This window comes from Sapajus apella, unplaced genomic scaffold (genome assembly GCF_009761245.1).
Source record: "Sapajus apella isolate SASKATOON/1434 unplaced genomic scaffold, GSC_monkey_1.0 scaffold29, whole genome shotgun sequence".
Lineage (NCBI taxonomy): Eukaryota > Metazoa > Chordata > Mammalia > Primates > Cebidae > Sapajus > Sapajus apella.
Window position 1 is genome coordinate 10,502,673 of NW_022436969.1, and position 13,611 is coordinate 10,516,283.

General features: G+C 44.3%; 2 protein-coding genes and 1 pseudogene across 5 annotated transcripts in view; 2 read left to right on the forward strand and 1 right to left on the reverse strand.

Annotated features, from left to right (window-relative positions):
* Positions 1-6,497, reverse strand: part of GREB1L (GREB1 like retinoic acid receptor coactivator) — a 316,301-nt gene extending 309,804 nt beyond the window's left edge. Inside the window, exon 1 of one of the 3 annotated variants that reach the window (XR_004273436.1) lies at positions 6,343-6,469. The gene's annotated coding sequence lies outside the window, so the exon portion shown is untranslated. Of the gene's footprint in view, positions 1-6,342 lie in introns of all 3 variants that reach the window. The other 2 variants (XM_032293228.1, XM_032293226.1) reach the window with 2 other exon arrangements.
* A 194-nt stretch (positions 6,498-6,691) lies between these two features.
* LOC116561458 (60S ribosomal protein L28-like) lies at positions 6,692-9,660 on the forward strand. The gene is made up of 2 exons (XM_032293239.1): positions 6,692-7,457; positions 9,184-9,660. Exons 1-2 carry the CDS (start codon positions 7,399-7,401, stop codon positions 9,617-9,619), a joined length of 495 nt encoding a protein of 164 aa, XP_032149130.1. The 5' UTR covers positions 6,692-7,398; the 3' UTR covers positions 9,620-9,660.
* On the forward strand, positions 7,400-13,570 carry LOC116561459 (annotated as a pseudogene). Its single transcript, XR_004273438.1, has 2 exons — positions 7,400-7,457; positions 13,090-13,570. The product of XR_004273438.1 is annotated as a 60S ribosomal protein L28 pseudogene (transcript).
* Positions 13,571-13,611: the final 41 nt, after the last annotated feature.

Here is a 13,611-nt window from a genome sequence, read left to right on the forward strand (position 1 = left end):
GCATGTCTGACACAAAACAATTATATTGTGTCACCTTATTTTGACTATAGTTGTTCATAAGAGAGAATAAAGATGACATTTTTATCCTCTTGTTTTAAATCAATCTTATAAACAAAAGACAATTGCTCCTGATGGCCTGTTAAGTTTTAGGAGTACAATCTGGTGAAAAACAAAGAAAAAAATTATAAATCAAAATTGGAAGAGGTCTAATATTTGTGTTGCTATGCTGAAAATAAAGGCACTTCACTGCTAGGCAAGAATATATCTGTGACTGAATAGTTTTCTCCAAGAATCCAGTATTTCATTTTTGGTTCTGGGGTACATGTAAAGAACATGCAGGATTGTTGCATAGGTACATACATGGCAATGTGGTTTGCTGCCTCCATCCCCATCACCTATATCTGGCATTTCTCCCCATGTTATCCCTCCCCAACTCCCTAACCCCCACTGTTCCTCCTCTAGCTGCTCCCCTCCCCGCCACAGACCCCAGTGTGTGATGCTCCCCTCTCTGTTTCCATGTGTTCTCATTGTTCAACACCTGCCTATGAGTAAGAACATGCTGTGTTTGATTTTCTGTTCTTGTGTCAGTTTGCTGAGAATGTTGGTTTCCAGGTTCATCCATGTCCCTACAAAGTACATGAACTCATTGTATTTTATGGCTGCATAGTATTCCATGGTGTATATGTGCCACATTTTCCCTGTCCAGTCTATCATCGATGGGCATTTGGGTTGGTTCCAAGTCTTTGCTACTGTAAGCAGTGCTGCAATGAACATTCATGTGCATGTATCCTTAAACAATTTAAAATCCTTTGGATATATACCCAGTAATGGGATTGCTGGGTCAAATGGAATTTCTATTTCTAGGTCCTTGAGGAAGTGCCACACTGTCTTCCAGAATGGTTGAACTAATTTACACTCCCACCAACAGTGTAAAAGTGTTCCTATTTCTCTACATCCTCTCCAGCATCTGTTGTCTCCAGATTTTTTAATGATCGCCATTCTAACTGGCGTGAGATGGTATCTCAATGTAGTTGTGATTTGCATTTCTCTAATGACCAGTGATGATGAGCATTTTTTCATATGTTTGTTGGCCTCATCACATTTATTATTTCATTTTATCTTCAAAATAAACCTATCCAGAAGGTTGGTAACTGGAGCAGTAATTGTGAATCCCATTTTACAGAAGAAAAGCACCGGAGTTAAAAAAGCACATAAAAAGTTGGAAGAGCCATAACAAGAAGGTCTCCTCTTAACTCCTAACCTTGGTAGTATAGCCAAACACGGGAATACAGGACACAACTGGTGCTTACTTCTGCAGACTGGCACCGTAAAAATAGAACTATGACCAGGAACAGAGAAGACAATACAAGATATAGTTCACAGCAACAAACACTTATCAAGTGATTACGTGTTAATCTATGCTAACATGGCTTCAGTCCCTACTGTAGGGACTGTTGAAGATACCCATAAAGCATAGAGAAAAATAAAAACAGAATCTGAAACCACAACCTTGAAAAGCTAGTGAATTCTCTACATCATAGGACAAAGACAACTGCACTGAAGGGTGGGTTGGTAGGGGCAAATACAGAGTTGGGGAGAAGAGAAGAGTCACTGCGGGACTCCACATCTGTACTTGAAGGAGCTGCTATCACCAGTCAGTCAAGAATGGGAGGGAAGAAAGCGTACACAATAGGGAGCCCTCCTGGGGCTCAACAGCACAAAGAGCTGCTGTTATCCTTGTTGGGTGTGTGTTTGCCAGAAATATCAGGGCTGCTGGAACTCCAGAACTCACAAGGGCATGCTTTTGTGTAGTCTAAATTACCTTGACTATATAAGAACTCAAGTCAGAGGACATAACTTCATTATCCATTTGTAGCTAAAAGATCATAAATTTTCTCTCTTGATTTTTCCTCGAGTTTTGAGAAGCATTTCTAGTAAAATTCGAGCAAATTGTGATCACAATAATACTAACCATAAATCAGCTCTTCGAGGAAGATTGCATTTTCACTTAAATATTGTTTATATCTTAGTTATTTAACAGCTACTTTTCTAAGAGTTAAAATAATAATAATAGTAATAGCTAATAAACATTATCAGACTGAAAAGATAAAACTACAATTAGTTTGAAAAAAGTCTACTGGAAAATGTGGTTCGCTCTTCATTAGTGGTATAACTGATCACTTCTATATGTCCAGCTTAAGCATCCAGCTCAAAATGACTGAGGTAATAAAGTTTCCATCACTCAATTTGGAAAACTGTAGCAATAAGGCAGGGGGAAAAAAACTATCCCTCACTTTGTATAAGACCCAAGAAATGCAAATCAAAACAAAGGTATAAAATGTTACACTGAGCAAATTAGTAACAGTGTTTTAAAATAACATAAGCACACACAGAGCTTGTTAAAGACAGTATACATTTATGTAATCCTTCGAAAAAGTAATGTAGAAATTACTGGAAATCTAGAAATTTCCTAATAAAAATAAGAGCTAACATTTACGTGTTGTTGCTTTTTATCTTAACTTTAAAGAACTAGTACTATAACCCATTTTACATATTAGTAAGCTAAAGTTCTGAGAAAATAAATTACTTGTCCAATATTGCCAATGAGTAATGGAACTAGGTTTAAATCCAAAACCTCTAATTTTAGAACCTACCCACTTACAACTACACTATACTATCTCTCAAGAAAACAACGATCCTAAGGAAGTTAAGGGGGAAAAAAGAAATAAAGTGACGTGTATAAGAAGGGGCATTATATTTTTTTATGCTGGAAAATCAAAAATAGGTTTTAAGTGAATAATGAACATCCACTGCATAAACTATTATAAATAATGGGAAGTAAACTATACAAAAAAGTTTGTAAGAAAATCAGGGTGAAAATTATCTACAATATGATAAGACATTTGTAAAAAATTTATTCGTATGGCAAGATTAGGAAGGGAGCTGGAAAAAATAAAAACTATTACTGTTTTGAAGAATTTCACTACTGGTATTTAATTTTCTTTTGTTTCTGTCAGCTTTGTCAATCAAGCAATATTATTCTAAGAACCCTTACAAATATATTCTAGTTCTTATTCTTAGCATCCCAAACAATTCCTAAAGCAAATAATTTATAATTTATATTAGACTTATTCAAAATAATTACATACGTTTAATCAGTGGTGCTTTTAGAAAGCTTTAGCTTTGGGTATGAGATCTCCCTATCTTAACATCAACACTTTGCAATCACCACTTACAGTGTACTTTTGAAATCCTTAATTTAGACCATACATAGTGACTAAAATCAGCTAATTATTACTTTCACAAGTTTACAATCACTCCTCAACTCCCGTCCCCACCGGAGAATCATTAACCCAAAGGCTATATAGTACTTTACAGATTACAAGTTTCCTAATAAGAATATACTCCCTAAGTGAATACTTATCAAAAGTAACAAAAATATCTTAGCTATAAGAGATGTTCATAATCTAAATACTTTAGAGAAGCATTAATTACGTTATGTCAAGTCTCTTTTAAGTAGGTAAATAAAGTTTATTTCCATTTTACCGAAAAGAAGAGTTTGGAAAGAGTAATTTTCCTAAATATGGCACTGTGAGCTGTGAGAATTCACTGTCCTTAGCCACACAAGGTGACATGCAGGGGTCCTCAGCCCTGAGTTTGGCCTCTATCAGCAACATAAACACACTTTTCGTGGGTAGAGTAGCTGTTCTCCAATGACATCAAACTCAAGAGCAGGGATATAGTTTAAACATCTCTAACCTCCTCTTCAAGAATCCACCATTCAGTCATCTTTTTTGTCGCCTCGCTGTCTAACATCCACAGTCCAAGGGTTGTATTTAGCCCTTTTTAATCATAGAACTATTTTAATCATAGAACTCTGGAGGTCGAAGGACCCTTAAAAATAACATCGTTCAATTCCTTTATTTAACCAAGTGGGAAACAAAGTATCTCCAAAAAATGTTACGTTGTGTGGCTGGTTTGTGGCAAATCGAGGCCCGGAATTAAGAGATGCAACCTCACCATGCGCGGTGGCTCACGCCTGTAGTCCCAGCACTTCGGGAGGCCGAGGTGGGCGGATCACCTGAGGTCAGGAGTTCGAGACCAGCCTGAACATGGAGAAACCCCGTCTCTACTAAAAATACAAAATTAGCCGGGCGTGGTGTCGCATGCCTGTAATCCCAGCTACTTGGGAGCCTGAGGCAGGAGAATAGCTTGAGCCCAGGAGGCAGAGGTTGCAAGCCGCGGTCTAGCCGTTGCACTCCAGCCTGCGCAACAGGAGCAAAACTCCATCTCAAAATAAATAAATAAAACATTTGGTCTTGGTATTTATCCTTTGCCACTAACATCTTTATATTATGTCATGTCAATGGGCGTATACACATGTTTTCAGTATTTTCAGATACAAACTATGATAGACAAACTGCTACAGTTCTCATTCTCTACTTCATAAAGAATTCCAAAAACGGAAGAAAAACCCAACAAAATTTGCAAAAACCAACATAGGGAAACCGGTGTGCGTGGGAGAGAAGATAAAAGTTTTAAAGAGTTCTTCTTTCCACTGCATACTAAGACTGTTAGCACTCTAATTGATCTTCAATCATTGTCCACATTTGGCTGAATAATCTTATGTCATCATGAGTGGGTATCAAGTTAATAGTCATCACCAGGAATATATAGTTCAGTCTTACATTCAATTCCTTTCGTCATCTATAACATAATTACATTTTAGTAGACTTACGTAAGGATATACAAAAACTTTACAACAGTGGCTGCCTCTGAGGAGGAGGATGATGGCTTGCGAGTATGCAAGGGAAGAGAGAGGACTTAATTTTTACACTGTATACTCTTCACTGTTGTTTGAAATGTTTACCCTACTGACGTTACTTTTTAATGTTCATTCATTAAACATTTTTCTCTTGAAACACATACCTAAATGCATGTAATTTTATTACTAAATATCTCAACTGAACATTTTTTTTCTCTTGTAAATAATTTTTCAGTATCACAATTCATAAAACCTTCTAGAAATTTTCAGCAAAGAAAAGAAGCAACACAGTCACAACACTCAAAGCAGAATACCAGGATTTAAAGTCTAAGAACATGTACAGAGGAATGAGAAATTTCATTAAGGGGGATTGAGTTCAAAAACTTTTTCAGGGAAAGCTCTTCCCGGTATTTAAATGGCTAGGTTTAAAAATGGGATTTGAGCAGGGATTCCCGCCTCGAGGTGGGGGAAAAAAACATCTTACGGTGTGAAAAACAGGAATTTAAATGTGGTTTCTATCTTTTCGGCCGGGGCCAGAGGGGCGGGTGGGGAGGATAAGGACCTTGGAACCGTCACGTTCACCGGAGAAAAGGGAAAGACTGAGGAGTTTCTCCAGGACCCGCAGCCTCACTTAGAGGCAGCGGCCGTTCCGAGCAGATGAGTCGCGTTCGGGGACGTTCCTTCGACGCGTGTAACTGAGAAACCCCACGCACTGAATCTACACAGGGAATTTCCTTTTAATGGAGCTGGAAAGAGGGACGGCTGGAATGGATTTCCTTTAACGAGTCTCCCTCACCCTCCCCGGCCAGGGCGCACCTCACTCGCTGTCTGCTCGTGTCACGGTCAGCTGTCAATACAACCCTTTGTGTCTCATTCGGAATAACAGTGGTCCTAAGCCATGCACAGAAAAATGGACATGCTGGCCGGAAGACACGCACGCCCGCTCATGACGAAGTGACATTTGGTGTGAAGGAAAAAAAACCACAGACGCCGAGCGAGCGCCCAGCCACCTCCGGACGCTCTTCTGGACGCCCTCAACTTTCCCAGGCTGAGCTCCATCCATCCTCTCCCCGCCACCTCCGCGGCGCCCTACCTGCCGCCCGCCCGCCTGCCCGGCGCCCCCCACCGCCCCTGGGCTCGGGGAGACCGACTGGGCGCCCCCTCGCCGCCTCCGCTCCGGGCCCCCCACGCTGCCTGGCGCGCCCCAGCTCCCTCATCCTAAGCCCGGGCCGCCTCGCTCCCGCCACAAAGGCAGCGAGTAGAGCCCGGTGACAGGCCTTTGGCCTCTGGGCGCGGACAGTACGGCCGGGTCCCTTCGGTGGGCGACGCGAGGCGGCAGGGAGAGCGGGCGCGGCTCCCAGGCTGGCACCGGCGCTCCCTCGCCACCCGCACGCGCTCCGCTCACACCCCCGCTGCGCTTCCCATCTCTCAGGAAAAGTCCGCCGCGGCGCTTCCCCGCGCGGCCAGGGCGTCCAGCCCGCCAAAGGGCAGCCCCTGTGGGCCACAGACGAGCTCCCGCGTCCGGCTCACGACCCCTCACCTCCCGCCCGCGCCCCGGAGTCCCCGCGGCCGCTCACCTGGCCCTGGCGGGGAGCGAGGGCAAGGACCAGGGGGTGGCCCTCGCCTCGGCCGCGCTGGTCTCCCCACCCGCAGTGCCGTTCCCTGCGCCGCGCTGCGCTCCGCTGCTCCGGCTGCCCGCCCGCCTTCGAGGTGCTAGCGCCGCCGGCGGCTGGCGTCTCTCTGGCAGGCGCGCGGGCAGCGCGCTCAGTTTCCCGGGGCGGAGCGAGGCGGAGGCCGCTGCGGCCGGAGGCGGATTCCTCAGGTGCTGCCCCTCCCGCCGGCCCCGGCCTCCGCGGCGGGGACCCCCGCGCTCCCTCCCCCGCCCCGCCTCTTGCCTTCCTGCTGCCTCGGCGCCCGCGAGTGGCTTTTGGGGGTCCCTCGCCCTCCGTGAGGGTGGTGGGCGCGCATTTCTCTCCCACCCCTTCCAACGACGCCCTCCGCCCAGCCTATGAAGCCCTCGGTGCGCGGTCCTCACGCCTCCATTCCCAAACCCCGCCGCACCGACGAACGCGCCGCCCCTGTGGGAATGCAGAGGAGGGGGTGTGCAGGGGGTCTTCTGGGAAGGAGGGCTGCACCCCAGTGTGCTGACGCGCAAAACCAGGCGGAAAAATGATTTTCCCCGGAGCCCGCGTTCATTCAGCGTGCTCTCGCCTCTGCGCGACTGCTTTCTCTGTTTACTGGACGGCGGCTGAAGAGCCCCAAGCGTGAACTCGGCCTGGGCAGTGGTGGCTCGGAAACCCTTGGCCTTTTACAAGAAGGGGGTAGGGTGGGGGCAGGGCGCGGACCAAACCAAGGCAACCTGGGTGCTCCGAGCCCTAGCCGACTTTTGCACCTCCCGGATGAGCACGCCCTCCGGCCCGGGACCCGGCTCGTCTGGAGCCTCCCGGGACCATAGCGAAGGCTCCACCCCAGGCAGTCGCGTCCAGCTGGCCCTGGGCCTTGACGGGTGCTTCGGGGCAAAGGTTCTCAAGAGATGCTGCGGCCAGATAGAAAGATTTCGCTCCCCTTTTCACAGCCGGTGGCTTTTGTTATTAGAGACGCACCTCCATTTTTAAAACTAATTGTTGCCACAGATGGGCTACTACAACTCTGGAAGTAGCAGCTCCATGCTGGATGTAGTGGAAGAATCTAGGTAAGGAAAAGCTGATGTATTTTGAGTGCCTTTGGTGCAGTACAGCCCCGGAGAGCTCCCCGCGTGCGTGGGAGTGGGAGTGGGGAGACTGCCGCGGCGCTCTGGCCCGGGTGGGTTGGTATCATTGTCAAATATTAGGTACCAAAAGACGTTGTCAATTAAAGTTGATCTCGTATGATTTCCCAGTACTTTTGTTTGCTTGTCATGCATTTTTCTTTTTTTCCAGATCTGAAATACATTTTTTTTTCTTGTCACTTTTGATCGATGCAGGGAGAATAGACTGGAAGTTTATAATCACTGGAAAATAACTCAAAATAGCTAAGTTGTGACTAGCAAGATAAATTATTTGTTCGAGACTTGATTGTCCTCTCCCTCCTCCACTGGGAAGACATTGCTGGCTTTTTTTCCCCCAATCATTTTCCAATCATGTTTTGTACCTTATGGGGTTAAGGAACTGAAATGTTTTTGTTATTTTGCAATTGAATCCCTACTGGGCCTTTAAAAACACATAGAAACATTGTTAAGTGCCATGAGGGTGGGAAACACGGCTTTGTCGGTCGTTACTGTACCGTCACAATTCTGGGTCATGCACACAATACAGGTTTAGTAAATAAAATCCTATGTTTTTGGCCCCACGCGGTGGCTATGTCTGAATTCCCAGCGCTTTGAGAGGCTGAAGCGGGAGGAGTGCTTGAGCCCAGGAGTTCTGTAGGGAGCTATGAACATGCCACTGCACTTTAACCTAGGTGACAGAGAGAGAGAGACCCTGACTCAAGTGTGTGTATGGAGGGGTGTGTGCTTTAAAATAACTACAACATAGAAAGGTGCAGATGAGTAGCAATAGCTAAAAAAGAATCCAAAGTCACTTAGTAAACTCATCATGAGAACTGGCCATACATGTGGAAAAGGCAGTACTGTAGAAACCTGAGATTTCAAATTCACCTGGTGAATATAAATTAAGCTCATAAGAGGTTAAAGCAGGTGAGAATCTTTTGAAAAACTCAACCCATCACAAGGTCTGTAGGGTGTGTGGGGGTTGGGCAGAAACAGAACACCTTTCAATTTAAAGATAAGGAAACTGTGAAAAATAAGCAGCTTTAAAGTAAAACCACCAGTGCAGTTTTCTCTGTTTAGTTCAAGGACCATTTGTCGAGTGCCAAATAAACTAGATCCTAGAAATGTGAAAGCAAATCTGGCAGTCACTCAAGGACCTTAGTCTAATATTACAAGACTCTGGTATTCATTCTTCATCCATTCAACAGATATTATTGAGCACCTACTGTGAGTTAGATGGCATAATACACACCAGTAGTATTGGTGATTTATCAGTAAACAAGGCAAGTCCCTAACAAAGGTAAAAGTGAGAGTAATCTGGCCGGGCGTGGTGGTTCACGCCTGTAATCCCAACAATTTGAGAGGTCAAGGCAGGCAGATCACGAAGTCAAGAGAGCGAGACCATCCTGGCCAACATGGTGAAAGCCCATCTCTACTAAAAATACAAAAACTAGCTCGGCGTGGTGGCACGCACCGGTAGTCCCAGCTATTTGGGTGGCTGAGCCGAGATCACGCCACTGCACTCCAGCTTGGGCAACAGAGCGAGACTCCGTCTCAGGGAAAAAAAAAAAAAAAAAAAGGGAAGAGGACCAAATATCACCCACTAAATTGGAGTTAATGCAGGAAGTAGGACAAAACTCTTTAAAAAATCTTGTTCGTCTTTCCGTCTCAGGTCTCCGCTGCAAGAGGAGCCGCCGCCATGTCTCCTGCAATGGAAGGTCGTGCAGAACTGTTCCAGTTTCCTGATCAAGAGGAACAAGCCAACCTACAGCGCAGAGCCCAATAACTTGAAGGCCCGCAACTACTTCCGCTACAGCAGGCTGATTCACCACAAGACTGTGGGCGTGGAGTCGGCAGCAGACGGCAAAGGTGTCGTGGTGGTCATGAAGCGGACATCCGGCCAGCAGAAGCCTGCCACCTCCTACTTGCGGACCAACAACAACAAGAATGTTCGCGCCACGCTCAGCAGCACCAGACACATGATCCGCAAGAACAAGTACCGCCCCGACCTGCGCATGGCAGCCATCCGCAGGGCCAGCGCCATCCTGCGCAGCCAGAAGCCTGTGACAGTGAAGAGGAAGGGGACGCCCACCACCGAGAGCTCCTGAGCCCCCTGTTCCCAGAGCAATAAAGAGTCAGCTGGCTTTCTTACCAAAAATAAAAATAAAATCTTGTTCATTTTTTTTTTGAGTCTCGCTCTTATTGCCCAGGCTGGAGTGCAATGGAGCAATCTCGGCTCATCGCAACCTCCGCCTCCCGGATTCAAGTGATTCTCCAGGCCTCAGCCTCCCGAGTAGCTGGGATTACAGGTGCCCGCTACCACGCCCAGCTAATTTTTTTATATTTTTAGTAGAGACGGGTTTCACTATGTTGGTCAGGCTAGTCTCAAACTCCTGACCTCAGGCGATCCACCCGCCTCTGCCTCCCAAAGTGCTGGGATTACAGGCGTGAGCCACCGCGCCCGGCCTCTTGTTCATGTTCTTAGTGAAATGTAAAGAGTAACAGGCAGGTTGTGAAAATGAAGCAATCTGAAAACCAGAATGTCCTTGGAATTAAACAGAAGATGTCTATTTAAGTTGAAAAAACTATGGAAGCAGTTAATAGAAAAAATAGATACTGCTGAAAACTGAATTAGTAAATTACAAGACCATCTCAAAGAATCCAGAGTGTAGAGCAAAAATATAAGGAAATCAAAATTGTGAGAGAAAAAATAGATTCAGGAGAGCTACTATTGATATGTTGGAAGCTTGAAAAATAAAATGGAACACATGTTATATATTATAACTACAAAACATCATTAAAAGAAAGAAAACCTAAGTCAATGGAAAGATATCCTAAGTTACTGGATTTAAAGACCTAACATCGTTAAGATGGCAATATCCTCCAAGTTGATCTACAGATGTAATATAATCTCTATCAAATTCCAACTGCCTGTCTTGTAGAAATTGATACGCTGATTCCATAATTCATATGGAAATGCAAGGGATCCAAAATAGCCAAAATAAACTTAGGAGAAAAGAACCAAGTCAGAGGACTACATGTCCCAATTTCAAACATGACAAAGCCATAGTAATCAACACCACAGTAATCAGACTATATATCTGACGTAAGTACAGACATATAGACAATAGAATAGAATTAAAAGTTCAGAACTAAACCCATGCATCTATGGTCAATTGATTGTCAACAAGGGTATCAAAACAATGCAATGCATTGGAAAACAATAGTCTTTTCAACAAATGGTGCTGGGACAGCTGGATATCCATGTGCGAAATAATGAATTTGACATCTACTCTAGAGCAGATACAAAAATTAACTTAAAATTGATCAAGGGCTGGGCACAGTGGCTCATGCCTGTAATCCCAGCACTTTGGGAGGCCAAGGTGGGCAGATCATCTGAGGTCACGAGTTCGAGACCAGTCTAACATGATGAAAACCGTCTCTACTAAAAAATACAAAAATTAGGCGTGGTGGCAGGTGCCTGTAATCCTAGCTACTCGGGAGGCTGAGGCAGGAGAATCACTTGAACCCAGGAGGCAGAGGTTGCAGTGAGCAGAGATCTCGCCATTGCACTCCAGCTTGGGCAACAGAGCAAGACTCTGCCTCAAAAAAAAAAAAAAAAAAAGGGATCACAGACCTAAATGTAAGCGCTGAAACTATAATATAAACTATCTTTATGGAGTTCTTTGACGTTGGATAAGGTTTCTTAATATGACCCTAAAAGTACGAGCAACAAAAGAAAAAGCTAGGTAAATTGATTCATAAAAATTAAAAACCCTTGTATATCAAAGGACAGTACCAAGAAGGTGAAAAGATAACCCATAGTATGGGAGAAAATGTTTGCAAATCATATATCTGATAAATATCCATTATGTAGACATATAAAGAACACTTGCAACTCAACGACTGAACAATCCAAATTAAAAATGGACAAACGATCTTAATAGACATTTACCCATTGAAGATACACAAATGGCTAATAAGCATATGAAAAGGTGCTCAAGATCATTAGTCACTAGGGAAATACAAATCAAAACCACAAGAGATACCACTTCACACCATAAGAATAGTTATTATCAAAACACAAAATGAACAAACAAAATAGTTCTGGAGACAGACTGGGAGCCTTCATCAAACTGCTTGAAACTTAGAACTATCTCAGCCAAAATTCTAGTTTTTAATTAAGCTTCTTTGTAATGCATTTGATGCTACTTGCAGTTAAATAAAAGACTCAATAAAGAGGTAGAGTAAAAAAAAATGCTGGAGAGTAAAAGCCCCATGAAATCCAATTATTGATCATGTTTTTATAAAATCTAATATTAATGCTAATAGAAAAAGCAAAAATTGAAATATTAAAAATAATCTATAATTAAAATTCCAGTTTATTTCAATAAATGTGGGTGTTATGGGCCCTTGGGGAGAGAATTTTAACTTTTAAAAGTCTCATCATGTTTGGAGAAGAGAATGGGTAATAATATATACTGCCAGGCATAGTAGTTGATGCCTGTAATCCCAGCATTTTGGGAGGCTAAAGCAGGAGGATCACTTGAGCCCAGGAGTTTGAGACCAACCTGGGTAACATAGTGAGACTGTGTTTCTACAAAAATATAAACAAATTAGTTGGGTGTGGTGGCATGATCCCGTGGTCCCATCTACTTGAGAGGGGGAGGTGAGAGAATCACTTAAGCCCAGGAAGTTGAGGCTACAGTATTCATTATGGTACCACTGCACTCGAGTCTGAGTGACAGAGATCCTGTCTTAAAAAGAGAAAAGATATATCCTTTTTTCTTTATAAGCATATCACTTATTTAAAGGACATCAGTTTTTTGTTTTCTTTTTTTAAGTTTAAAGATACTGACCACAGCTTCTTGCAGAACTTTCAAATGATTTGAGAAAAAAGAAATACAAAGAAACCAATACAAATGCCACAAAAGTCAGGAAGAAACAGGAAAAACAAAGCATAAGAAAGAGAAAACATAATTTAAGGTGTATGAACACATTCTTGGCATCAATAACAATAAATCAAGTGGGCTAAATTCTCTTTATGAATAATATCTGAAATAAAACATGGTAAGATTGAAATTAAATGGATGGCCAATAAAGTTACAAGAGAGGACAAAAAGAAGCAAAGTAACAATATAAAATCAAAGTGAAATTCATGATTTAAAAGCACAGGCCAGGCACGGTGGCTCACGCCTCTAATCCCAGCACTTTGTGAGGCCGAGGCGGGCGGATCCCGAGGTCAGGAGATGGATACCAACGTGGCCAACATGGTGAAACCCCGTCTCTACTAAAATACAAAAAAATAGCCGCGAATGGTGGCGCGGGCCTCTCTAGCCCCAGCTACTCGGGAGGCTGAGGCAGGAGAATCGCTTGAACCCGGGAGGCGGAGGTTGCAGTGAGCCAATATGGCGCCACTGTGCTCCAGCCTGGGGACAGAGCGAGACTCCGTCTCAAAAAAAAAAAAGGAGGGGGGAGAAGAGGACCAAATAAGATCAAATATCACCCACTAAAATGGAGTTAATGCAGGAAGTAGGACAAATTTTTTTTTTAAATCTTGTTCGTCTTTCCGTTTCAGGTCGCCGCCGCGAGAGGAGCCGCCGCCATGTCTGCGCATCTGCAACGGATGGTCGTGCGGAACTGTTCCAGTTTCCTGATCAAGAGGAACAAGCTGAACTACAGCACCGAGCCCATTAACTTGAAGGCCCGCAACTACTTCCGCTACAGCAGGCTGATTCACCACAAGACTGTGGGCGTGGAGTCGGCAGTAGACGGCAAAGGTGTCGTGGTGGTCATGAAGCGGACATCCGGCCAGCGGAAGCCTGCCACCTCCTACTTGCGGACCAACAACAACAAGAATGTTCGCGCCACGCTCAGCAGCACCAGACACATGATCTGCAAGAACAAGTACCGCCCCGACCTGCGCATGGCAGCCATCCGCAGGGCCAGCGCCATCCTGCGCAGCCAGAAGCCTGTGACAGTGAAGAGGAAGCGGACCCGCCCCACCAAGAGCTCCTGAGCCCCCTGCTCCCAAAGCAATAGTCAGCTGACTTTCACACACACACACACACACACACACAAAAAAAAAAAAAAAAAAAAA